This window comes from Podarcis vaucheri, assembly GCF_965113315.1.
Source record: "Podarcis vaucheri genome assembly, chromosome: 2".
In the NCBI taxonomy this organism is placed as follows: Eukaryota; Metazoa; Chordata; class Lepidosauria; order Squamata; family Lacertidae; genus Podarcis; species Podarcis vaucheri.
The window spans coordinates 104,885,418-104,912,756 of NC_138760.1; the positions used below are offsets into that span (position 1 = coordinate 104,885,418).

At 44.1% G+C, this 27,339-nt stretch overlaps 1 protein-coding gene across 1 annotated transcript in view; it reads left to right on the forward strand.

Annotated features, from left to right (window-relative positions):
- The first annotated feature begins 2,812 nt into the window (after positions 1-2,812).
- The window catches only part of LRIG1 (leucine rich repeats and immunoglobulin like domains 1), a 138,016-nt gene continuing 113,489 nt past the window's right edge, over positions 2,813-27,339 (forward strand). Inside the window, exon 1 of the mRNA XM_082209314.1 lies at positions 2,813-4,100. Coding sequence (XP_082065440.1) covers positions 3,886-4,100 — 215 coding nt within the window. The 5' untranslated portion in view covers positions 2,813-3,885. The remainder of the gene's footprint in view (positions 4,101-27,339) is intronic.

Genomic DNA, 27,339 nt, shown 5'->3' on the forward strand with positions numbered 1-27,339 from the left:
ATGAATCTGGCAGGTGTCCACTGAGCAAGGAAGCTCTGTCACTTTACACGGGAGACATTACTTTTACTATGCACACATTCAAGACTCAGTGTGCATGAGCACAATCCAAGATAATACTTCTGCTGCATTTCGGAACAGGCAGAAATGCCCTCTCTACATTTTTTTTTAATTAACAAAATGTATATACCAGCTGATTTAAATGTCAGATGGGCAGCATAGGCAAAGGTAAAAGGACCCCTGACCATTAGGTCCAGTTGTGACCGACTCTGGGGTTGCGGTGCTCATCTCGCTTTACTGGCCGAGGGAGCTGGCGTACAGCTTCCGGGTCATGTGGCCAGCAGGACTAAGCCGCTTCTGGCGAACCAGAGCAGCGCACGGAAACGGCGTTTACCTTCCCGCTGGAGCGGTACCTATTTATCTACTTGCACTTTGACGTGCTTTCGAACTGCTAGGTTGGCAGGAGCTGGGACCGAGCAATAGGAGCTCACCCCGTCGCGGGGATTCGAACCGCCGACCTTCTGATTGGCAAGTTCTAGGCTCAGTGGTTTAACCCACAGCACCACCCGTGTCCAAATAATCAAACTGTTGTTGTTGTTGTTAAAATTATCAATAAAAACTGCTAAGAACAAGCAATTAAAAGCATTTCTGGGGGGAAATAATATCACCAGCACCATTAGTAGAAAAGAACCTTGTGCTGGGATCTCAATGCTGAAATTCAACAGGGGCTGCCCTTCAAATCAAAACACCTTTGTGCCAGGAAAAGCTGCATGCCTGTTGAATATCTTCTTCACAGGTGGCTGTGGAGGCTACACATTCTGGTCATTCTAGGTAGCCATCCTAACCCAACCTGGAACTTTCAGCCTTTGAACTAAAAAGCCAGGCATTTGCCCATATATTAAAAACACAGATAAATAACTCCGAACGGGGCTAGCCCAAAAGCCAATAATATGTGGAGCCTGATCTGAGAAGTGAATATATTGTATAACCTAATTGTAATTTCATTGGGATTCTCTGTGGGCAAAAGGTTGCAGCCTGCACATAAGTGCTTGTCAGGATCAGATGTGCAGTGGGAAATGAAAAGGAAGCTTTCTTTCTTCCAGATGGTGCTTAAGGCTGATCTGACGCCCATTGTTTGCATCCATTGCATGAATATTCTCAGGCACAGAGCCCAACACATATTGGAAAACACAAGGGGTGTTGTCTTCTCTTTAAATGCCACATAGGGATAACCCAGACCTCAATGACTACAACTCATTCTTGTTGTGACTGACCTGTGATGGAGTGTTGAGAATGTCATCTCTATAGCGTATAGTAACGACTGCCCATCTACCCAGCCATCCATCAATATCTGCTCATCAAGCCCCTGGCCTAAGTCCCACCAGTTAGGGCGTTTAGATTGGGCCTGCTGCCATAGGTACCTAGGTCATCTAGGTCTGGCTATGGCGAGACCCACTACCTGCTGGCCAAGGAGGGTGGTGCTCTTACTGACTCCATCTACAAAACAGGGCCAGCCCACTTGTTAGGCACAGCGATGATGCTTCAGATTCTGGGTGACACGAAAGAGCAATGGACCATTAGTTACAATATGCCGAAGAAGAAGAAAAGTGTAGATACGCTACTGATTTTTCCCGCGGCCCTCACCCCCTCTAGCCCTTACTACCTTCGGAGGCGCACAGTGAAAGAGTGCGGCATAGGAGCCAACTTCTAGGGGCTAAGGGGTCTTCAAAACTTTTAAGGGGGTCGGGCCCCCCAAAGTTGATGGGCACTGCCATTGAAGTACAGTAGTGTGCTTGCACCACGTCGTGTGATCTAGTATGCAGGGCGGGGCTTACCTGCAACCCCTGAATATCTTATTCAAACCTACCCCCCTGTATGATCCTGCCCTTCAAAATTAAAACACAAACCATTTGATCGCATCCTTTGATCGAATATGCGGGACAGGGACTGTCGTCCCCCTCCCAACCAATATTTTATTTAGGTTGGCACCCCTGGAATGGGGACTCAGCAGCGGGGAGCGGGTTAGGCAAGGCTAGGAAGGGATCCCAGCCATAGCTGTCAACTTTCAGATTTGAAAATAAGGGATCAGCAGCCTCACCTGTCCCGGGGACAGTCTACGGGATATCTAACAATCCGGGATAGCAGCGGGAAACGGCGCTGGAATAAGGGAATTTCCCGCAAAAAAAGGGAAGGTTGACATTTATGATCCCAGCCCCTTGGCCAACTGCACTCCGCTGCCGCGCAACCCTCCTCCCCTTGCGCGCTTCTGCTGAGCAACACGCGGCTCGCTCCAAAGCAGCCCCAGAGCGCGCGCCGCCCCACAGCCTTTGCTGAGCTCTTAGCACCGTTGCCCCACAAGCTTAGAATTGTGGGGCGGGGGGGGCGCGGTCCTCCTACTAGCAGCCCGGCTCTTCCCACTGAAGGGCGATCCTCGGGCAGCAGCAGCAGCAGGCGAAAGCGCGAAGAAAAGGAGCGACTCTTTCCAGCTCTCTCTCGCGCGCGCTCTTCCCCTTTAAGACGCGCGCGGCTGCTGCCGAAGCGGGAGCCTCCCGCTTTCACACCTTGGGTGGGAAAGGGAGGCGGGACCTGCTCGCTTCTGATTGACGGCCTGCCAACCTCAATGGAACGTTGTGTATCCGAAAGGCGGCGCGCGGGTGGTGGGGCGGAGAGGGGAGGGCCTCCTGTCCAATCGAGAAGCGAGCGGGCGCGCCGTGGAACGCGGGGCAGCCAATGCGGAGCGAGAGGCGGGCGGCTTGGAAGAGGAGGAGGGGGGGATGGAACGTGTTGCAATGTGCCCAACGTGGGTTTGAGTCGGGGAAGCGACGCTTGCGGTGCGGTGCGGGGAGGGGGCGCTGGAAAGTGGAAGGGAAGGCGAGAAAGAGAGGGAGAGATGGTGGTTGGCAGGCTGCGAAGGCGCCCCGAGAGGATCTCGGCTGGCAGCGCTCCGTGTGGGCGCTAAGGGCTGCTGGCTCAGGGTAGGCGGGAGTGGGAGGTGTCGGGAGGGGGGAGGAGGAAGAGGAGGGGGGCGGCCAGGGAAAAAGCCCAAGAGGAGAAAGTTGCGGAGGCGGAGATAAAGCACCGCTTCCCTCCCACCCATCCATCCCGGTTCCTGGGAAAAGGTGTCTGATCCCCGGGAGAAGGAAGAGGGGAGAGCAAGGAATCGGCCCCGCTCGAGCAGCAGGCGATGCAGCCCTCCTCGCCGGCTCGCCCCTTGCAGCTCTGAGACACTTCCCGGGAAGCGGAGGCGAGGCGGAATCTGCAGCGGGGGGAAAGGAGAAGGAGGCGGAGGGACTTTTCTGGGGGACGCCGAGCCTCTTTCTTTGCAACAGCAGCAGCAGCAACAAGGCGCCCGCCTGTGGGACGGGGCGCAGGACTCTGTTATTCCCTCCCCGCGCGCCGCCCCTGCCTTTTCCAGCAGCAGGATCCGGACCCTTATTTATTGCGCGAGTGGCGATCGCTGAGAAGGAAGAGGAAGACTTTTAAAGTTTGGCGCTGGTGCCAAGAGTTCGGGAGGCTCCATCCTGCCTCGCTTCCTTTCCCTCTCTCTTAGTGGCACTGAAATTCAGCTCTCTGGATGAGCCGGTTCTGGGCTGCTGGCCCCCCGACGAGCGAACTCCAGACCGGCCCCCGGAGAAACTTCAGGAGTTGCAGCTGCAGCTGCAGCCTCACTTGGAGCTGCCATGGTCTGACTAGTAAATGTCGCTGGAGGCCTAGAGACTTGGTGCAAAAGAGATCTGGGCTGAACGAGAGTGACGAGTTGTTGGCACTTCCTTGACTTTTCCTTTCTGTCTTTAGTACTTTATTATTATTATTTTTTAGTTGGTGGGATACCACCAACTCTGCGCTTCTGGCCTCTTATTCCTACCCCCCCTCCATCCAGGATACAAAATGGCGCTGCCGGGATGGGGAAAGTGGGGGTCCCTGCTCTTTTCAGATGCCTTTTGGACCTTCTTCATCCTTTCCCAAACATTGGTGGGGTTCGGCTGCTGCTCGGAGCGGCAGGCCTGCGACGTGAACTGCACGTGTAGCGGTGATCGTGTGGACTGCAGCAACCGGGGGTTGGAAGAGGTTCCCGAGGTGCTGCCTACCTGGGCAGTATATTTGTAAGTCTCCCGCCTGCGAAGTCAAAAGTTCTGAATGGAGTATACTGCTTTCTTGTGCCTTTTATTTCTTTACCAGTCAAACCTCCCAACCTCCTTCATAGTCTTCGCTGAAGGCCAGTTCCTAACCCTTTTCTTCACTGCAGTCTGTGATTAATGTAATATTCCGTCTTCCCTTTATTGAGAGATCTAATTGTAACCGGTTGCCGAGCAACTAACTCCTGGGAGATCCCTTTGGGGGTAGAGAGTTCTCATATCCTTGTGGAAAGATCCCGGTGGGAATAGAGGCTGCTCATTCCCCTTGTAGTTAGGGATGTTCTGCAGAATGAGATGTTCGGCCTTTTAAAGGGAAAGCTTCAAATTCTGATCATTTAAAGGGTTTTTTTTTGGGGGGGGTGTTGTGTTTTTGTGTGTGAAACTTTGCCATCCAGGCTGCGGGACCTCCAGGACCTTCTTAATTAACCAGATCAACTTTTTGGGACACCAGCCTGCAAACTTGCAGTTTTTAAAACTATTGTTGTCACTGAAGATGTTGGCAGTGTTCTCACTGTGCGTTGCAAAGGTGTGGGGAAGAAGGGTTGTGTTTACTGTGTAGAAGTCCCTATAAGACTCATTTTCATTTAGGCTTCGAAATGTCTGTAGTGTGGCACGGGTGCTAGCCCTTAAGAATCAGATCAGTAGTGGAGCTGAACATAAAAGTGGATGACAGGCTGAAGATTTTCAGAACTCTTTTTTAAAAAAAGAACTTTTACTGACTTGCGAGGCATTTACTCTTGCCATGGAATATAAAAGAGTTTGATTTAATAGTCCCCTTCTTAGATGATTCAAACACCTATGTGGGACTTTGGAGACCTAAGGTTTCATTTTTAAACACACACACACACACACACACACACACACGGTAGCAAGTAAGGCCCTTTGAAGTAAACATTGATAGGATTTTACTGTTAAGAGTCTTTATTATGCACAAGATCAGGTAGTTAAGGCTTGCCAAGGGTGTTATAAGAGTAAAACAGATCCTCAAGAACTATGATGGTGTCTATCACCACTATGTAAATAGCTGCTGTGGTGTATTGGTGTTGGGTGGATGTGTATGATCTCAATATCTGAGATATGTGGGTTTTTTTTTTAATTTAAAAATTGCCTATGTTTTCCTGCAGACATTTAGAACTAGTTCTTGAAAACTCTCCCCCCCCCCTTTCTTCCAGCTCTGTGTGAGATTACATATCTCATGTTTCACCTCTAATTCAGTGGTGAAAGTTGGAGGGGCTGTGAATAAAAGGTTGCTGTTTGCCTCTTCAGGACAAAGAATAATCTTACTACTTGTTCGACCCACTTCCTTGTGTTTCTAATGAATTAATAGCTGCACCCCAAAGTGGGGAAAACTTAACACGATCAACTTTTGGAGGAAAAAAAAGAAGTCAAAATGGTTAGCAGATGTAGGCAAATCGCCCCTGGTTGCTGCACACTAGGCCCTTGTTATCTGTTAGAACAGTTTCACAAGACTCTCCTCTTATTAGTTATTAAGTGATTGAATCGTGTTTTCTTCAGAATTGGGGCCCATGTGGCCAATTTGAGGTTAAGGTATTAAAATATGGATAAACAAGCCTGTGGTTGGTGCCTGACTCTTTGTGAGTTTCAATAGCACTTGCGTTCAGATCCTGATAAATCTTCACATTTGGGATTATTTCCCTTTGACTCCAGCAAAGGGAGTTTTACTTGAAACTAAATGTGTTTAAGATTACAACCTGTGGTTTGAAACCTAATAATAGCGTCACACTTTATCCAGTCAGAAAGTGGGAGTGTAGCAAAAGGTTACCTGTATATAGGTGTTATGCATAAAACGTATAGCTATATTGGTTTCTTAGATGAAAATTATTACTGTTGCTGTTTTTAAGATGGTATCAGGAAAACTCATTCTTCCCATGTTCCAGTCGCTGCTGCGTGTTGCAGGTTAAAGGGTTTTTTTTAAGCAAAGAGCAACATGAGTTAAAAGTAGAGACAAGTCAAGTATGGTACTCTACTTAAATATGTTAGAGTAGTTTAACACACATTGTACGAGAAATGTCAGCGTTAGCTTTATGGAATAGGGTATGTTTAAATCTGGAATGAAACATATAGGTAGCCTCTGGATGAGAATTTGGATAAGTTCATTTTATTGGCCACCACATTGTGCAGCAACCTAAACATCTGTGTATACGTATCGTGTACCCAAATATTACAAAGCGTCTGCCATTGTACATATGGAGGACTGGAATTAAAGATGGGCAATATTGTGCCATTAGGGGTTTTATGCTGAAAGAGACCTGAAAATGCTAATAGGTTCTGTTTGTATCAGAAAAGAGAGTGGTAGCTGAGGTACTAACACCCCTATCTTCAGTTCAAAGCCTTGACTAGAATTCTGTGTTTCATAGGTTGTAATGTAGGCTAAATTCTCCCTCTGAGATAGGGAAGATAAACATTCAATTGTGGTCTGCTTAGTGCTGTGTCAGTGTGAATGTTTAATTCAGATTGATGTCATTATAATTTAGCTGTCAGCCTCTGGAGTACAATTTATTTACCGCCACCATAATTATATCGCTATCTTAAGTTATTTACAACCGTGCCTTACAGACGTGTGAAACTCTGGAGTATATCATATGTTTAAACTTTGCTGCTGCAGAGCTGCAAGTTGTTGATCTTTTGAGTGTGTGAAGCACAAATGTGATTACTAGCTGATCATTACTTTACCCTAATTCCTATAATCCACCATACTTGTTTTTTTGGAAGGATTTCACATCTGGAAACCTGCACTGTTTTCTTTCTCTGTCCATGCACGCACAGAGTTAAGAAGCTGTTCGGTTTAGGGCAGCTCATATGCTACCATAAGAGGACATCTCGATGACACTTCTCTTGCTTGTCATATATGTCAGCTTCATTTTAACAGTAATTGCAGCACTGGTGATGATATCACCACCGATGTTCATTCGATTAAGCTTTACAGTGGTAATAATTGTTGTACCACATGAAGGGTGAAGCTCCTTAGATTTTGTTTCTTTCAGTATTCATACCATGTTCATAATAGCTCTTATGTGGATCACAGTTAGGGACTGTACTGTGGTTGCCATACTAAGTATCAAGAACAATTTATAACTCTTCTGTTTACTCTTCTGTATATCTGTGCAAGCTGTTGTAGCAATACCAGTCAAGAGTCCTCTAGCATCTTGAAGACAAGACCAACTTACTGATTGAGGTTTATGCTTTTGTGGGCTAAACTGGGGTATCCAACATGGTGCTCTTCAGACGTTTTGATCTATAACTCTTTCCTGATCTTTGGCACACTGAACGGGGATGAATGGGAGCCCAGAGAGTACACAGCAACAAGGTGGGGGAGAGGAGGCACTACAATGGCTGCCCTTAAAAATCAGTCAATATGTTTGAATTCTCTTTTTTTCTATGAAATTTCATCAGCACCTCGGCCGAGAGAAGATAAATATGATCTCTCACTTCTCTTGAGGAGAAGTTAGGACCAGAAGAAGAAGAAGAAGGAAAAAGTATCTTTCGTCTGTTTTGTTTCCAACTCAAGTTGAACAATTTCAGTTGTTTTAAAAGCTAGTCACTGCCAGGGGTATCGCATCCCTGAGATGGATTTTGCCATGACATTACCTTCTCTCAAATAGATTTTCGTTAGAGCTTTATTTTCCCTCTTGTTGTGGCAGATCGCAACATATCCTTGTCACCGTTCACACTTGCAAGAGACCACTTATAGACTGTTAGGAGAAGCATGCTGCCTTTCTGAGCATACTTTAGAGCCTAGGAACTAGTTTCCAATACTGCTACCAGAACTGAGCTTATTGCATGGTCCTTCTACACAATGGTCCGTTCCTGCTTTGCTTTCTTGTTTTCAGCATCCTAATTTTAGGTGCGGAAAAAGTCATTTTGCTGTGTGCTGTTGCTCAACACTTGTGAGTCTGGAACCCTTGCAGATCTCTGCTGATTAGAGTGTGGTTAGCAGTTAATGCCATGGTTGCAGGTTTGATTCGATCCCTGTACAGTGGACGCTCTGGTTGCGAACGTGATCCATGCGAGAAGCATGTTCGCAACTTGCAGCATTCACAACCCACAGCGCCGCTTCGGCGCATGCGTGGGTTGCGATTCGCCACTCATGTGTAAAGCACGATTTAGCGCTTCTGCGCATGTGCAAGCGCCGAAACCCGGAAGTAACCCGTTCCGGTACTTTCGGGTTCAGTGCGGTGCGCAACCCAAAATCGCACAACCCAAAGCGTCTGTAACCCAAGGTGTGACTGTATGGGAGACAACTGCATATTCCTGCGTTGCAGGGGGGTGGACAGGATGATCCTTGGGGTCCCTTCCAACTCCACAGTTGGACCTGTAGATCTATGGACCTGTCGATCCTGATCTCCTTTCTGCCCCCTCCCCTGCTTCAAAATACAGGGAAACTTTTAAGCAACCAGGCCAGAGTTCCCCATCTTCAGTGCTTTCACTCCTTTTGTAAGTCGTGTGTGTGTGTGTGTGTGTGTGTTTAGGTCTTTGCGACAATGTTTGGATGGGGAATCAAAACTGTAAGTTTCTTTAAAATCTCCTGGCACAATTGGGAGAGGGGCATCTTCCCTCACCCTTTCTTTTTTTGGCCGTGCTTCTTAACTTTTCAAGGAGGGCCGTTCTTGAGAGCCTAAACTCTCCTGTGCAGTCCTAAGCACATCTACCACTAGGGAACAAGCACTATTAAACTTGATGGGAATTACTTCTGAGTAAACAAGCACAACGTTTCACTGTTTGAAAGTCCACGCTTTGTGAATGGAAGATTGGCTTTGTTTATTTACTGAATTTCTAACCCACCCTGCCCTTCAGCTCAGGGCAGATAGCAACAGCTTGAGATGTGTATCAGCACTATAAAATTTCCTATAAATGCAGTTAAAATGTATACAAGAAAACATCCCCATCCCTGAAAGGCTGCTAGTAATACTTTAAACAAATAGTCTCACGGCAGGCTCGTGACAGCTACAGAATTAACTTGGACGTTTTTATGTTTTGTAAATAGTAGCAAACGGTTTCAGTGTTAGTATCATATCTTATGAACTTGCTTGGTTGTTGTGGTGTTGCCAAGACCTCCTAGATAGTTTAAGGATTGTGTGTGTGTGTGCATATTATACATATTGATTTGCCTTGTGGGGCGTGAAATATAATGCAATAACCTCTGGCACTAGCATGTGCAGGGAAATGTATTTTGTTTAAAAGAGCCTACAGGGAACTGGAACTCTGCACATGAGACTGAACTGTGTCCTCCTTTCAGTGCGGTGTGTGACAGTGGTTATATAAGATTATTTATTTGAACTCTTAACTGCTCTCTGTGTAATTTGCTTTGCACTCAAACTCCCATGTGGTTTTGAAAAACCGAGTATCATTGTGTGTGGTTGGGGAGGAGAGTCCACAGCTCGTGTGTGTGTGTGTGTGTGTGTGTGTGTGTGTGTGTTGCAAGGTAGTGGAAGATCTTAAACCTAGCATGCAATCTGAGGCTCCCCACCTCCTTTTGCCTGCCCACAATTTCTTGGTGCCTGGCTTTGAAGCTCAGATAGGCAACAAAAGATATAAAACGTCTGAAGTGTGATTTACTTGAGAACATTATCCGCGGTTAAAAAAAAAATGTCTGCAAGAGTATAGGAAACCGAACGCTTGTTGCCAACAGATGCCAGGTGCAAAGTGTGGAGAACGTCAAAATGGGAATTACAGGCCTGGCAGCCCTCCCCCCCCCCCCGGACACACACACACACTCTTTTTAAAAAAATTAAAGCCATAAAACCCTTTCCCTTTCTCTTGCTCACTTAAGGTTGATAGAATTGCTGTGAGAGTTTAACTTCTTCCCCAAAATGGAGGAAGGGAAGAGAGAGACTCAGTGGAAAAGATTTCGAAGCTGGTCCGTTGGTAGTCTGGTTGCACCTCATGGGCCTCACAACAACACTTCTGATTATGTGCGCATAGGATTAAAACATAAGACGAGCGCCAGCCTTCCAGTCCTGTGTTCTCATTCCTCATAGTGGCCAGCCAGGAGCCTCTGAGGAAGACTGCAAGCAGGAGCTGAGGGCAAAATTTGTCTCCTGTTGCTGCTCCTCAGCAACAGGTATTCAGGTCAGGTGCAGCATGCCTCTGATATTGCAGCCACCATGAATTTGTCTTTTCTGCTTTTTGGAGTTGGCTTGTGGTAGCAAATTCCTTACGTTTTAACTCAGGTTCCTTGCAAAAGAACTGCTTCCTGAATCTCCCACCATTCACATTTGCTGAATGACTCCAGTTTTTAACTAATAAAAAACCCACTCTATCCATGTTCTTGTTAGTATTATTGGGAGAGGGAGGGAAACTGTCCACTTTCTCCACGCATACATTATTTTGTACGTACTTCTCCCCAACCCTGTTCACCTGCCCCTCCAAACTAAAAGTCCCTGAACACCTTTCCTCAGAAAGGAGTTGCTCCAGCCCTACCAGAATAATGGTTGCCTTTTTCCAGCTCTACAGCATCCTATTTTGAGAGGTGGAGACCGGAACTACATGCAGTGCTGTATTCAAAGTGTGGTTGTACCATAGATGAATATATTCAAGGCATTTAGGTGCTGGGAACTTTATATTAGATCATTTCCAAATATATGTGTCCTTAGAAACAATGTGCATTGCTGTATACTGGCATTGGACTGCATTTGCCATTTTAATGCCCATTTCTCCAGTTTTGGAGCCCATTGCAATTCCCTTTTCTTTTATCATCCTAAATAATTGGGTTTCATTGGCAAACGTGACTCACCCCAAACTCCATATCATTTATGGATAAGTTAACAAGCACTGATCCTAATACAGTTGCTTGGAGAACCCCATGTCTTTCTTCCCTCTGTTAAGAGAACTGATCATGTATTCCTACCTCCGGGTTCCTGTTCTTTAACCTGTTAGTGATTCGTAAGAGGACTTGACCTCTTTTTTTTTTATTTGCTCAGGCAAAAGCTTTTTGAAAGTTCAGGTAAAGTCTTCTGGATCATCGTTTCCACATACTTGTTGACACATCTAAGCACTGCAAGATTAGTGAGACAAGACTTAGCTTTTGCTGAGGCCATGTTGATTCTTCTTTAGCAAGGCTTATTCTATATGCTTGATAATTTTCAGGCTGCCATGCTCTTATTTCCCTCCTAAATTGTCATCCAGAGCAGGAGCAAAGAAAACTGAGGCTATCAGCCCAAATTACTTCTCCTTTCTACCTGTTCCTTGCAAACCTCCCACCTCGATTAAATTGGCTTCTACCTAATCTCTGTTGGAGATATCAGATTGTGGCAATGTATAACAGACCCCTAAGTCCTGTTGAAAAAAATGATCCCCTGTGAAAATTTAAAGCAGTATGGATGAAATGATGTGATCCTTGTAGCTGCTGATGTTTGTGCGAGACGTGTGTGTATACACACTCATTCATGTGTCCAGAGACATTACACCTCCGTGTTAACTGAATGCAGGTAATAAATGTTACATTCCTGAGTGTTGCTCAGCGGTCAGCTTAAAACAGACAAAATATCCCTATCCTGTTGAAGTCAGAAAACGAGATATGAGATGTCTAACTATATGCATTAAGTCATTTTCCAACTGTATACTGTAATCTCTTCAGAATTGGTGTGAGTGCATGAAAAGTGTTTATGGACTGTTTAAAAGCTCTTTGCAGATTAAAGTGGTGTGTTTTTTAGTGTAGTGAATGTGTTAACACTAAGGAGACTTGGGTTCAAATCCTTATTCAGCTGAGAAACTCACTGGGTGACCCATTTAAACTGTTTTGAAAACAGCCAAGAGTCAGGGCAGGGGGTTGTCCTGCAAATCAGGACCATAGATTCCACATTTCTGCTTTCTGGTGATGTCATTATCCCCCCACTTATTCAGAGTAGGCTGACTGAAATAAATAAGTAGACTAATTTCAGTGGATCTACCAGGAATATAACACACATTGAATTTAGCCCTATGGAAAAGCAGTATACAAATATTTAAATGAGATCTTGGGCGAGAAAGTTCTGTTCGCTCAATCACGCCCTATCTTACAGGGATGTCGTGAAGATAAAATAGTTGCAAGCAGAGGACTATGTATAGCAGGCATAGAGAAACTCGGCCCTGCAGATGTTTTGGGACTACAACTCCCATCATCCCTGACCTCTGGTCCTGTTAGCTAGGGATGATCCCAAAACATCTGGAGGGCCGAGTTTGCCTATGCCTTGAGGGGAGGTCAGGATAAGCATGGAATATAGAAAGCAGTTAATGTATTTTTGCCTTAAAAATATAACTGTTGATTATCTGCTGACCTAAATACATTGCTAGTAAACCACTTGATAGTTTGGGTTGAAGTTTTTGTTGGTTTATATGAACACATAAAATAGAAGTACTCATTGAAATGAACAGAGCAGTCGACAACAAAGCATATCATTAAATGCTCAGCCTAAATCAGTGATCCCCAAATTTTTGCCCCCATAGACCACTTGAAAATTTATGAGGGTCTTGGCAGACCACTTAATGATTTTTCTTTTCTGCCTGTTTTAGCAAACGTAATGTGTTGCGCTAAATGCAATATGATTTTTAATTGTATTTTTATTGCTTCATTTTTTCTTCAGTGTTGAATTTAATTGTGTTGCACTATGAAATCAAATTGTAGCAGCTTCAGATAAAATATAATAAGCAAACAAAGCAATAAAAAAGACAGTCAACATGAAGTGTCGATGCCTTGGGGTTGCTGCTTCCCATCTTCAACCACAAATCCACAGACACATCACATAGACACATATCCACAGACCACAGTTTTGTTTTTTTTTTTTTTTCATTTCAAATTTCCATTGGACTTCCCCCATCCCTCGCAGAATGCATTTCTTAACAATAAATTTATCAGCAAATTATATCCTTATTTCATATGTTTCTTTCTATTTTCAATTACAGTTTAAATTTAAATCTCTTGATCAATATATACTCTGAGCAATATACCATAATATCGTTTTTACCCATTTAAACCTTAATTCTTTCATAAATCTTGTCAAATTTCATAAATAATTAAGTTTTGTTACTGGGGCTAGATTCCCAATCACACGACATCTTATGTTTCATATAACTTATAATACTTTTGCAAATAGTCTTTAAATTTTTTCCAGTCCTCCTCCATTGCTTCTTCTCCCAAGTCTCGAATCCTTGCAGTCATCTCGGCTAATTCCATGTAGTTCATCAGTTGCGTGTGCCAGTCCTCCAGTGTGGGCAAATCTTGGGTCTTCCAATGCTTAGCGATAAGAATTCTTGCTGCTGTTGTAGCGTACATAAAAAAAGTTCTATCCTTTTTAGACACCTTCTGGCCGACAATGCCCAGAAGGAAGGCCTCTGGTTTCTTGGGAAAAGTGTACTTAAACACCTTTTTTAACTCATTATAGATCATTTCCCAGAAGGCCTTCAGTCTTGGGCAGGTCCACCAGAGGTGAAAGAATGTTCCCTCAGCTTCCTTGCATTTCCAACATTTGTTATCGGACAAATGGTAAATCTTAGCTAGCTTAACCGGGGTCATGTACCACCTGTATACCATTTTCATAATGTTTTCTTTCAAAGCATTACATGCAGTAAACTTCATACCGGTGGTCCATAACCTTTCCCAGTCATCAGACATAATATTATAACCAATGTCCTGAGCCCATTTTATCATTGCTGATTTAACTGTCTCATCTTGAGTGTTCCATTTAAGCAGCAAGTTATACATTCTCGATAATAACTTGGTCTTTGGTTCAAGCAACTCTGTCTCAAGTTTCGATTTTTCCACCTGGAAACCTGTTTTTTTGTCTAGCTTAAAAACCTCATTAATTTGGGCATAATGCAGCCAATTTTGCACCTTATCCTTTAGTTTTTCAAAGCTCTGCAATCTCCAGTTACCTTCAATATTTTCTATTATTTCCCAATATTTCGGCCAATAAGCCTCCATATTGGTTGTTTTCCGAGCTTTGGCCTCTATTGGTGAGATCCACCTCGGAGTTTTGCTTTCCAATAAGTCTTTGTATTTTTTCCAGACCATATATATTGCTTTTCTGACAATATGGTTTTTAAACATTCCATATGATTTACCCTTGTCATACCACAAATACGCATGCCAACCTAACGAATTGTTGAAGCCTTCCAGATCTAGGACATCAGTGTTTTCTAATAGAATCCAATCTTTCATCCAGCAGAAGGCTGCCGCTTCATAGTATAGCCTTAGGTCCGGCAGGGCAAACCCCCCTCTCTCTTTTGCATCAGTTAATATCTTAAACTTTATTCGGGGCTTTTTGCCCTGCCAGACAAACCTAGAAATGTCCTTCTGCCACTTTCCAAAGCATTCCACTCTGTCCACAATCTGCAAGGCTTGAAACAAAAACAACATCTTTGGCAAAACGTTCATCTTTATAGCTGCAATTCGGCCTAACAAGGATAATTTCAGTCTTGACCAAATTTCTAAATCTTTTTTAACTTCTAACCAACATTTCTCATAATTATCTTTAAATAGATTCAAATTCTTGGAAGACAGATTGACCCCCAGGTATTTCACTTTCTTAACAATATTTAGTTCTGTCTCTTTCTGAAACCCTTCTGTTTCCATGGCCGTCAAGTTTTTCCCTAAGACTTTAGTTTTTTGCTTGTTCAACTTAAAACCCGCCACCCGACCAAATTTCTGGATCAGTTCTAAAACTCTTTTTGTACTGGGTTCTGGCTCCTGTAGTGTTAAAACCAGGTCATCTGCAAATGCTTTCAGTTTATATTGTTTCGCTCCGACCCGTATTCCTTGTACCTGCCGATCCTCCCTTATCATGTTCAGCAAAACCTCCAGGACTGAAATAAACAATAAGGGGGATAGGGGGCACCCCTGTCGTGTTCCTTTTTCAATATGAAGTTCTTCTGTCACCACATTGTTCACTATCAACTTAGCTTTTTGTTCTGAATAGATTGCTTCTATTCCATTCTCAAACCCCCTTCCCACTCCCATCCCTTCCAAATTTTTCTTCATAAATTTCCAGGAAATGTTATCAAAGGCCTTCTCCGCATCAATAAAGATCAATACTGCTTTGGTGTTAATATTTGTTTGTAAAAGTTCCAAGATATCAATAATGTTCCTGGTATTGTCAAACAAATGTCTGCCTGGGAGAAAGCCGGCCTGGTCTTTATGGATTATCTCATTTAATACTTTTTTAAATCTGTTGGCCAGAATATCCGCAAATATTTTATAATCCACATTTAGGAGTGAGATGGGACGGTAGTTCTTGAGTTGAGTCTTTTCAGTTTCCACTTTAGGTATCAATGTGATGAATGCTTCTTTCCACGTATCTGGTGCCTTCCCTCCCCCCATAATCTGGTTACAAACCTCCTCTAGTGGTTGTATCAAATAGTCTTTTAACGTCCTATAATACTTGGAGGTAAGTCCATCAGGTCCTGGAGATTTGCCCAGCTGCATATTCTGAATGGCATCCTCGATTTCTTGTTGTGTTATTTTACAATTCAAGGTTGATCTCTTCTCTTGAGATATTTCTGGAAGACCATTTTCTTTCAAAAATTGTTCTATCTCGGTTACATCCTCGGGTCCTTGTGTATACAGCTTTTTAAAGTATTTCTGGAAACACTTTCTAATTTCTCCCGGTTTCTGAATGTTCTTTCCTTCAACTTCTAGATTGGTAACGTAGTTTAATTTTTGTCTCTTTTTCAACTGCCAAGCTAGCAGTTTCCCACATTTATTCGCCGATTCAAATGATCTTTGTTTCATTTGTTTAATTCTCCATTCCACTTCTTGGTTAATCAGTTGCGCATATTGTGACTGGTGGAATTTAATTTCTCTTAAGGTCTCTTTGGATTTTGGGTTTAATCTTAATTTTTTCTCGCCGTCTCTTATCTTCTCCAATATCTTGTCCTTTTTACCATTCCAGAGTTTTTTCTTAATCGTATTCTGTTGTATCAGAAACCCTCTCATAACAGCTTTGCTCGCGTCCCAGATTGTTCTTTTTTCCACCGAGGTGTTCAAGTTGATTTCAAAATAGTCCTTTAAAGCTTTTTGGGCCTTCTTTACAATCTCTTGATCTCTTAACAGGTTCCACAGACCACAGTTTTGGAACCCCCTGGCCTAATTCATGACTCTTTGATTCCAGCTCTCCAGTTTTTGTTTGTGTGTGTGTTTTTTGAATAAACATTTCAAGTGACACTTGCTGAACACTTAGTGTTTTTCAGGGGGGGCCCATGCTTTGTCTCTTGCAGCGGAAACAGAGTCTTGGGCGCCTTTAAAAAAGCGAACATTTTATTATTATGGCGTGGATTTCTGTGGATTACACTCAGTTAGCGGTTTCTCTTGATTAAGACATGACATGTATTCTTGGAGATGGAGGAGCCTTCCAAAAACATTTTAAAGAACTTCTTAGTAATTAGCCGAGCTCAGGATAACTGGTGCTGCCAGGAGGTGCTTAGACAGTCTGCTTTGTGCCCCTGATGAAATGCTTTTACAAGCCCTAAATTGGAAAATGTCTCTGATTTTGGTTGCAGGGGGGGGGGTGGACTTGAGGGAAAACAAAATGCCAAAGTTGACCCTCCTAAAGAAGTGTGTGTGTGTGTGTGTGTGTGTGTGTGTGTGTGTGTGTGTGTAGGCAGCTCACTCAAGCTTGGCCATTATGGCTTCATACCCCTAAATCCTATTCAGTATCGCTGAACAAATGGAATGGAACTGAGAATGAGCTGTAATCTCCAAAGGCCAGCTTGTTGCATAGCTCAGCAGGACTGAGGGAGAGCATAAGGATTTCTGTTCTCCTCTGTACTTTCATCCCTGCTTCCCACCGAAAACATTTCCCGCCTCTTTAATTTTAGCATTGATCAGCTAACTCCCTTCAGCAGGCTCTCTGAACCTGCCGCCCCTATTGTCCGTTGTTCCATATCTGGCTCTGCTCCTATTAGAATGCCTCCGCCGTATATTCTGCGTAATTTGTAGTGTTTTGCGACTCACAGGGATTCTTGCCTCTTCTCAATTGAAAGGCTTTGCAGTCTGGCCCTAAACATGTTTACTCGGGCAGAGCCCCACTGTGTTCAAAGAGATTTGCTTCCTCAGGACATGTTCTTAAGATTGAATTTATACACCTCCGCCCCACCTGAGGTACTAAGCTCTTCAGGACCTTTCAGACTCCCCTGCCCCCAGCATGGGGGAACTGTGTTTGTTGTTCATATGGGAGCCATTCACACAATCAGAGGCGAACATGTCTGGATTCGCGTGGTGGGCTTGTTGTGTGAGTGAGCTATCGGCTTGCCCATTGTTTATTTATTATTTTATTTATTAAATTTGTATACCTCCCATCACCCGAAGATCCCAGGGTAGTTCACAACATAAGAATACAAAACGAGAACACAAAATAGTTAATAAAGCAAACATCAACTAATAACCCCCCTCCCACAAACACATTTCAAAGGCCGTAGAACGGGGTAGGCAACCTAAGGCCCGGGGGCCAGATCCGGCCCAATCGCCTTCTAAATCCGGCCCGCGGACAGTCCAGGAATCAGCGTGTTTTTACATGAGTAGAATGTGTGCTTTTATTTAAAATGCATGTCTGGGTTATTTGTGGGGCATAGGAATTCATTCATTCCCCCCCCCAATGTAGTCCGGCCCACCACATGGTCTGAGGGCGGTGGACCAGCCCATAACTGAAAAAGGTTGCTGACCCCTGCCCTAGAATGTTACTGCCTGATTATAGAGAAATGTTTTTGCCTGGTGCCTTAAGATATGTAATGAAGGTACCAGGTGAGCCTCCCTGGGGAGAGCATCCATAAGTGGGGAGCCACTACAGAAAAGGCCTGTTCTCAGGTTGCCACCCTCCAGTTCTCTCAGAGCGGCACACAATGAAGGCCCTCAGATGATGGTGTAACTCAGGCATAGGCAAACTCGGCCCTGTAGATATTTTTAAGACTACAACTCCCATCATCCCTAGCTTACAGGACCAGTGGTCAGGGATGATGGGAATTGTAGTCTCAAAAAACATCTGGAGGGTTGAGTTTGCCTATGCCTGATGTAACTGGACGGATGCTGCTCTTAGTTCAGTGGGGCAGCTTCTGATTTTCACAGGATTCTTTCTTCCTCAAAGTTGGGGGCCTTAATTTCGCCTCTGGAGCCATGGAAGAGAGAGAGCTAGAGAGCAGACTACGGGTGAAGCTGACCTGGAGTTGCAACCAACCAAATTATTGGGTGGGACTTCCTCCCACCAGGAATCACCTGCAGTGCCCCCCAAATCTGCTGTAGAAGGTTGGGGGGAATCAGCAGAGCACTGCTCACAGAAGTTGTTTAGACACAACCCTTTTTGTTTTTCCTTGGTTTCATTCAGAGAGCTTTGAATACCCCCGTGGCCTCAGATTTTAGAGGGAAGGCATGAATACTGGGTGTAACCACCAGGGAGTAGAAGACATTACTGTTGTGTTCAACCCAAAGGCCCATTTAGTCCAGAGCATCCTGTTCTGCCTATGGGGAGTCCACCAGCAGGACACATAACGCACAGCAGTGGTTTCCTGCTTCTGATCTTCAGCTACAAATTGCTACTAATCTTCCTTTAATCTCCTGGCAGCGAAGTTTAAAAAATGGGAGGGTCCCTCCCCCCCCCCAAGAAGGCGACACAAAGTGCTGAGAACACTAGAATTTCTGCAAATCCTCAATTTTCTGAGAGATTGCAGTGAAAACTGAGAATGGCACACTTCAGATCTTTCAGACACTGGGTTTAATTAAACAAGAATACATCAGTAACTTGTGTGAGTTAAACTTGTTCCTAGGGTGTCTGGTTTTGATTACAGCTTAAGTGTGCAGCTGTGGCTCAATAGCATACATAATAATAGGTATACATGTCACTATTATTTGAATGAGAATGCTGATAAGTAAAACATACTCAGCAGTATTCCTTTCATGGTAACCAAACGATACCTTACTAGGTATAGTGTTGCACCCACATTTATGTGCTTGTGAAAATTTGTATAAATGCAAATTTCAAGTCGTAAGGTAGTATTCGACATTGTCTGTGAGCCGAGGGAACAGGGTTCTGCTTTCCTTTGCCCCTATCCTGCTCCTCTGTGTGCCTTCAAAATCTTCTCCTGGTGTGTTGGGTGTCTCTGGAGCCAATCTGCAGGGCACATGGGTGGGGGGGGCTGCAGGGGGAGATGAGAGGAAAGTGAAGCCCCATTGTGTGAGCAGATGTCCACTCACACAGCATTGAATTCCTCCCAGGGCACTTTTAAGTCTTTATTTTAGTTTTCTGTGTGAGAGCCTTTCCCCCCTCCTCAAAACCTGTTTGCCATTCAGGAGTTGTCCCATATTATGCCCTTTATCTTAGCTTCCCCAGTAATGCAGTCCACAACACACACACACAACCAGTAGTTTCCCCAAGTGTTGTGGTGATAACCTGTGACACTTCCTGTCATTGCTTTCTAACTACTACCTTTTTGAGTTTTATCAGTGTTTGTTTCAATTGTTGCAAGCCACCTTGAGTCATAATAATAATAATAATTTATTTATACCCCGCCCATCTGGCTGGGTTTCCCCAGCCACTCTGGGCGGCTTCCAAAAGAATATTAAAATACTATGATACATCAAACATTAAAAGCTTCCCTAAACAGGGCTGCCTTCAGATGTCTTCTAAAAGTCTGGTAGTTGTTGTTCTCTTTGACATCTGGTGGGAGGGCGTTCCACAGGGAGGGCGCCACTACCGAGAAGGCCCTCTGCCTGGTTCCCTGGTTCCCTGTAACTTGGCTACAGGGAACCAGGCAGAGGGCCTTCTCAGTAGTAAAGGCCCTCATAGTTCTGGGGGGAAAGGTGGGATTATATTATTATTATTATTATTATTATTATTATTATTATTATTATTATTTATTATTTATTATTATCATCATCCAGGGATTGTTAGTGTGGGAGGGAACCACCAAAGCCATCTGAGGAGGCTTAATAAATGGAGCTCTCCAGAACACCCTGGAACATTTCTTGAAAACAGAGTGTATTTCCATTCAAAATGTGCAAAGGCATGCCATTTGGGTTATTGGATGTGTTCATTCTGGGCAAAGTCCAATTGTACATGTGCCTCCTTCACTTTGTATTTAAATCATGCTTTTGTAAATTCAGCTTTCTTAACGCTGAGGCCAAAAGCCATTTCTTTTATCGGTGTATATGCGCTCCATCAGCAGTGATACACATTTTTCAACTGCACCTTTTGTTTTGATTTGCTGGCTGGCTTGTCATTGGAGTGCATGAGTGCTCTGTCTTCTCCCTTCAGCACCATTCACAGGTTTGTTCTTTGTTTTTTTGTCATGGTTTGCTTTGCCTTCCCTGTCCATGGGGGGGAGGGGAGATGATTTTCAAAAGTTTCCCCTTGTTAGGATGCTGATTCTCTTCTCTGTAGATTATCAGCAATTTTGCTGTTTCAATTTTGTTGTCTCAGTTTGTGGTGCTGCCTGATAACTTCTTGTTGGTGCTTTCTGAAGGGCTTCAGGACCCCAGAGTTTAAGCCTCAGGACCCTCCCTTCCTCTTGAGAAGCTGTTTGCGGTCTTTAATTGCCCTGCTTGGCTTTCCCTCCCCATGGTGACAGCAATTTGAAGCGCAAGGGCTGGCATACAATGGGAGCCACCTTTCAATAGAATTGTGTTAATAGTCAGAACCACTTACAAAGGGGGGAAAGTTTGAATGAATGGGCTTGGGGAGGGGGTAGAGAGAGTGTTGGGGGAGGGGCAGTAGGGAACATTTGCAGGGGTAGGAAAAACAACCTTCTCTGAAGAAGTGTGTATGCACACAAAAGCTCATACCAATAACAAACTTAGTTGGTCTCTAAGGTGCTACTGGAAGGAATTTTGTTTCAACCTTCTCTGTAGGCAGCTGAGATATGAATCCTCTTTGCACTTCAGTCTGTCAAGACTGGCCCGTATGGGCAGGGGTACCTTTATACGTACAGTGTGTAGGCTGTATCGAACGAAACAAAACCAAATTCATTGTAAACATGAATCAGCAAAAAAACAAAAAAACAAAAACAACACCAAACCCAAATAGGTCATTTGTACAGTGTTGTTGGAAACCACCAGTGAGAGGTGAAAGCATTGCCTGTTTCTGTTTTATTAGGAATGGTAGTGATGCGCTATTGGTTGCCACACATGTTATATCCTACGGTGCTTTATCTAACAGCAGTGTGCAATCGATACCTTCTGTTTAATAGAAATAGCCTTCCATGCACAGTGCTCCGCCATGGATTGATACTTCACCATAGATTGAGATTATGTGCAACTCCTGCCAGTGTTGCAGTCCCTGTGAAAATGTTGTATTTAAGGTCTGCGACTGAAAGGTCCAAGACCTCTCATTCAGTGGTCAAAATTCTAGGCGCATTTTGCGACAGGGAATTTCATTAGTGTGAGCAGTTTCCGACCTCTGGGTGCAGTACTGCGCCTAAGATTTCAGATTAAAACTGCACAGTAGAAGGAAAGGGGGACATTTTTCTGCCTCCCCACTTCTGGCTACTCTCTGAAGACTGGAGAAGAGGCCCTCTTAAGAATATTCAGGGAGTGGACAGGGGAAGGACTAGACCAGGGGTCAGCAAACTTTTTCAGCAGGGGGCCGGTCCACTGTCCCTCAGACCTTGTGGGGGGCTGGACTAATTTTTTTTATTGGGGGGGATGAACAAATTCCTATGCCCCACAAATAATCTGGAGATACATTTTAAATAAAAGTACACATTCTACTCATGTAAAAACACCAGGTAAGCCCCACAAATAACCCAGAGATGTATTTTAAATAAAAGGACACATTCTACTCATGTAAAAACACACTGATTCCCGGACTGTCCGCGGGCCGGATTTAGAAGGCAATTGGGCTGGATTCGGCCCCCGGGCCTTAGTTTGCCTACCCATGGACTAGACCATGTGAAAAATGAGCATAATATTTTAGCTGCAGTTCATTCATTTTCAGCTTTGTATTCTTGTTATAGAAATGCACGCCTAGACATTTCGTTGTTGCGCCCACAACCTAGGTTTAAGGTGCCATTTAGCTCCTCGCTTTCATATCTCAGTTACTAGCACTGCTCTCATTTATTTTTAGCAATCTCCATCATCATGAGTTTATTTCTTTGATGTTGCTTACAGAGTAACGTGAGAGGAAGAGAGGGTGGGTTCTTGCCCCCAAGTGATTTGAGGTCTAAATTTGACAGAGGGTGGACAGAACTTGGGGGTGGTGCCAGAGGCAAGGGATAAATGTTTACTCATTGACAAACTAGCACTGTTTTCTCAAATTGTAAAAGCTAATACAGTAATTGCTATCGCCATGTGAAAATCTTGGTCACCTGAATCCTTTCTGGAATTGGCATGTCGCCAGCCAGCACCTCCACAGTCCCTCTAGCACAGTGGTGGACAAACTTGGCCCTTCAGCTGTTGTTGGACTACAACTCCCATCATCCCTAGCTAACAGGACCAGTGGTCAGGGATGATGGGAGTTGTAGTCCCAAAACAGCTGGAGGGCCTAGTTGGGCCATCACTGCGGAACCTTCAATCCGTCAGATGTTGCTGGACTACAACTCCCATCATTCCTGACCATTGACTCTGCTGACTGGGGTTGATGGGGGGTAGAAGGTGATAAACATTTGTAGGGCTGTGGGTTAGCACCTGTTCAGGGAAGTTTTTAATGTGTGACATTTTAATGTATTTTTAATCTTTGATGGAAGCCGCCCAGAGTGGCTGGGGAAACCCAGCCAGATGGGTGGAGTACAAATAATAATTTATTATTATTATTATTATTATTATTATTATTATTATTATTATTATTATTAGCCGTCCCTATTCTAAGGCAGTTTCCCCCCAACCTGGTGACCCCCAGATACTTTGGACTTCAATTCCCATCATCCCAAGCCAGTATACTCAGTGGTTGGGGATAATGGGGGTTGTAGTCCAAAATATATTGGGGGAACCTGGTTGGGAAATGCTGCTCTATGGAGAAATAAGAAAAACAAAACAGCATTTGTCTTATGGGCCTATTGTGGTCAGGCTTGCAATCTCTGCCCATGCCATCTCAGTGTGGGGGTTGGATTTGTGCAGGGTCTGAATACTGCTAAAAACCTTTGTAGCTTATCTTGGTTTTATCAGTGAACTTTTTTGGGTGGAGTGGGTAGCCGTCGTGGTGCCACCAGGATGTCTTCAACTTCAATTCCTATAACCTCTGACCATGCTGGCTGAGGCTGATGAGAGTTGTGGTCTACAATGTGTTGGCTTCGCCATATCTAGCTAGCCTTACATATTGCATAGGTAAGAGGTCCTCTTGCAGGAAATGGGGCCAAAAGTAAAGTCGTTGGTGTAATCTAGGAATTAGAGGAGGGTAGTGAAACTTGTCGCCAGCCGTTGTAAAACGGAGGAGTTGTTCTCTGTTGTGATAAAACACTGAACTTTAAACGGAACGGGTCTATTTTTGAATGAGCCACTTCAGATAAAATGCAAATCAAGCTTCTTTGCTGGCCCATGGTGTACTAAACGAAACCTACGGTTCAGTGATGGGAAGAAAGTGGCCTGTCATTAATTGCTAATGGATCTTGCGTTGTTCTGCTGAACAATGGTAAAAAAATATATATTTAATGCCTGTTTGTGGCCATGTCCTTCAAACTGGTCACCACCTCGTACTAGCAAAGAGAAGAACAGTTTGTGCCCCAAGCAATTTACTCCAACGCAAGATGTAGTATTGAAAACTGAGCAAGATTCATGGTTGCAGTGGCTTATGAGCATTCTGTTGGGCTATGAAAGCAGTGCATATTGAAACCAGTGTCTAGCATATTGCACCTTGACTGAGGAGAAGACTGGGACTGGGTTCAAATTACAGTTTTAACCATAAACTCACTGTTGGCTACCCATGTTACAGAGGTTTGAGGATAAATGAGAGCAATGAAATTGCTGTACCTTTTTAGTAGCAGTGAAAAAGCTAGAAAAGCAATCTGTGTGCATAGACGTTTGGGTGTGCCAAATCACAGAGCCAGAGTGTTGTTGTTTTTTAATTGGGGCTTAAAAAACACACACGCTAGCCCCTTGCATCTCATTTCCTCTTCATCAGATTGTGTTGGTGCTGCTAAAATTCTGCCTGTTATTACAGATGAGGAACCTCTTTCCCCTGTTTTAACATTCAAGGGTAGCAGTTGCAAGGAGAGTCAGATTTGCCCCCCCCCTCAGCTTAAGAGACGAGACTGTGGAAGGTATAGTGGACTGCAAATACTATCTGCGGGTATAAAACGGATATCATAAGAAACCAGCCCGGTTGGAGGCTCTGTGAAATACAACCCCTTTAATGTCTTCCAGTTGTCCAAACACGGCTGCTTCACCCTCCCTGTGCGTGGATGTGTAGGAGAGGCTGGTTTCATTGGCCGGCAAAGGGAAAATGAAATAAAATTGGCTTTGGGGTAGAATTAAGCACACTGTCCAGACAGCCTAAGCCAGTGGAAGCTGGCGTGTCTTGCGCAGGTTCACTTTCCAATGGCCTGACTGCCTTGGTGGTGAATAAATGACAGAATCTGCTAGGGATGTTTGAGTGCAGTAGACTTTCTACAGTCCTTCTATATAGTTTCGCTGAGGCTGAGTCTGTTGTGTACATATTTAAACCATTCTGTTCCAAAGAGCTTTGGGGTGTGCTAGCTATCCTTGCTTAAACAAAACAGTAGGGCCGTAGCTGACCCCACTAAACAAGCGAGCAAACAAACAAACAAACAAACAAACAAACAGTGTACTTCATCTGCTGCATAAAGTGCTGAATTCAAGTGTTCTCTAGGCTAGGCATAGATTCCTGCCTCTTCTCTATGGTCTTAAAAATTGTTTTATCTATGGTCTTAAAAATTGTTTTATTTATTCATATCCTGCCCTTCCTCCCAGACAGCTGAACTTGTTTGGGACCCCACGTCCCCTTATTTATACAGGGGGCTTCTATCATTGTGACAGATGATGAGCAAGATTTTACCGCACGTTGGGTGCAAATCTGCAGTCAAAATTTGTTCCGATGGTCAGTGTTAGAAATTAGCTGAGCACCAGGCATGTTTTGTTACTGGTACGGGTCCAGTTGCAACTACGTGGAGATCTCTGGGTACCAGATTGGCAACCACAGTTTAAAAACCTCTGCTTTAAAAAGGGGACCCATGACCATTAGGTCCAGTCGTGGCCGACTCTGGGGTTGCGGTGCTCATCTCACTTTACTGGCCACAGGAGCCGGCGTACAGCTTCTGGGTCACTTCTGGCGAACCAGAGCAGCACACGGAAACGCCGTTTACCTTTCCGCCAGAGCAGTACCTATTTATCTACATGCACTTTGACATGCTTTCGAACTGCTAGGTTGGCAGGAGCTGGGACCGAGCAACGGGAGCTCACCCCGTCACGGGGATTCGAACCGCCAACCATCTGATCGGCAAGTCCTAGGCTCTGTGGTTTAACCCACAGCGCCACCCGCATCCCTAAAATTAGTTCATAGCTAATACCATTTCCATTTCCAGCATGTGTATTTCTCCCCCTTGCATACTAGGACAAGCAAATTGTCGTAAGAGCAAGCTACAGTCGAGCAATGTAGTTGAGATCATAGAATTGTAGAATTGGAAGGGACCCCGAGGGTCAACTAGTTTAACTCCTTGGCAAATAGATATTCCATCGTGGCAACTGTAACCTACGTTCAAGATGCCATTTGGCACCTAGCTTATATATCTGAGTTTCTAACACTGCCAGTGGTCACATCTGTGTACTCCGTTAGCATGCCTGAATTCTGTTCTCCTCCTTGTACACTGTGATAATAGTTAGAGGATATGAGCAGTCTCAAACTTCAGTTTTTCTCTTCCCACGAAGTGACGTTGGAAGTGACAAAATTGCTCTTTTAAATAAGTGTTCCCTGACTTCTGTATGTCTGTGTAGCGAGGTATAACACGGTTAGCGAGGTATAACACGGCTTTATGGAAGTCCAATGTTAAGTTTGTGTGTATGTGTTTGTGTGCTTAAAAGAAACACCACAATCTTTGATGCCATCCCACACTACTGCTTTCCTGTGGTCCAGTCATTTCTTGTGGTGATGGTTTTGCAGTTATGCTCCAGAGCACAGTGCTTTGATCAGTGTTTCCGCAAGTAATTTGGGTCATGTTTATCGGTCTTTCTTTTTTGTTATTCTCTTAGAGTTATGCAAGATAGCAGGTCTCAACTCAAACACTGCCCCAAGCAATGTCGATAGCAGCTATCACAGCAGTATATTTAGTCCTTAAAAGTAATTGGTTGTGACTCAATGGGTATTCATATTTCATTTTGTTCTGGCCATACCTGAGGAGTTGTTATGTTTCTGAAGATGTAAACAAAACATGTATAATAATCTTTGAAACTTTCCCAAACACTCTTTTTTTTTTTGTAGCCTGTCATATGTTCGTGATACTCATATCTAGCCAATCTCGAAATAATAAAAGGATGTTCTCTACCGATACCAGAAAATATAGTTTAAAAATAAGCAAGTGGATTTAAAGTTGTTGTTTTTTTGAGGGAAAGGGGTTAGTTTGTGTTTTGTTTCTTATTTGGATCACAGATCCCCTCTGAGTTATGCCTTGGGACAGCAATAAATAAGAAACGCAATTCTATTCTTTTAGAAGCTGTAGTTTAGAAACATTCTATCTATACCATGGCTGGTCTTGTATAGCATCCCAAACTTCCTCCCTGGAGCACTAAATTTTGTTTGCAGTGCTGTCGTAGAAGAACCGACTAGAACATATACAAAAAGTTCTAGGCAAATGAACCATTGAGTCCAGTTCAACATCCCTGGATGTCTGTCAGAAGTGAAATGTGCAGATGTTCGCGTAGGCCGGCTTTCCTTTTTTTAACTGCTGGCGATGAGGCATCGCTTCTAAGACTTCATTTACTTCAGTCAGGCTGATTAAATCAGCACAGTTTTTCTGTTCCTCCAGCCACCTGGATGGGGAGAGGGGGTGGAAATTACCTCCTGGCCATTGGCTAATGTCGCTGTTCTTCAGAGGACCACTGAGATTCAGTTGAAGCCAGAACATTCCTCAAGCCACTTGAACCCATGACCCCCATACCTTAGCGCCACAGGGGGAAGGAGGGAACTATGCGGGATCACAAATGGTTCGGTTCGCTACCTGTTGTGGGAAGCAGTTAGGGGAAACTTGGTTCAGTTTTCCTCGAGGAAAAATAAGGGCCAACATGAATGAAAGCGAGGAAATACTTCATTCTTGAATACATGCAGATGCATACGTGTGGGTGTTT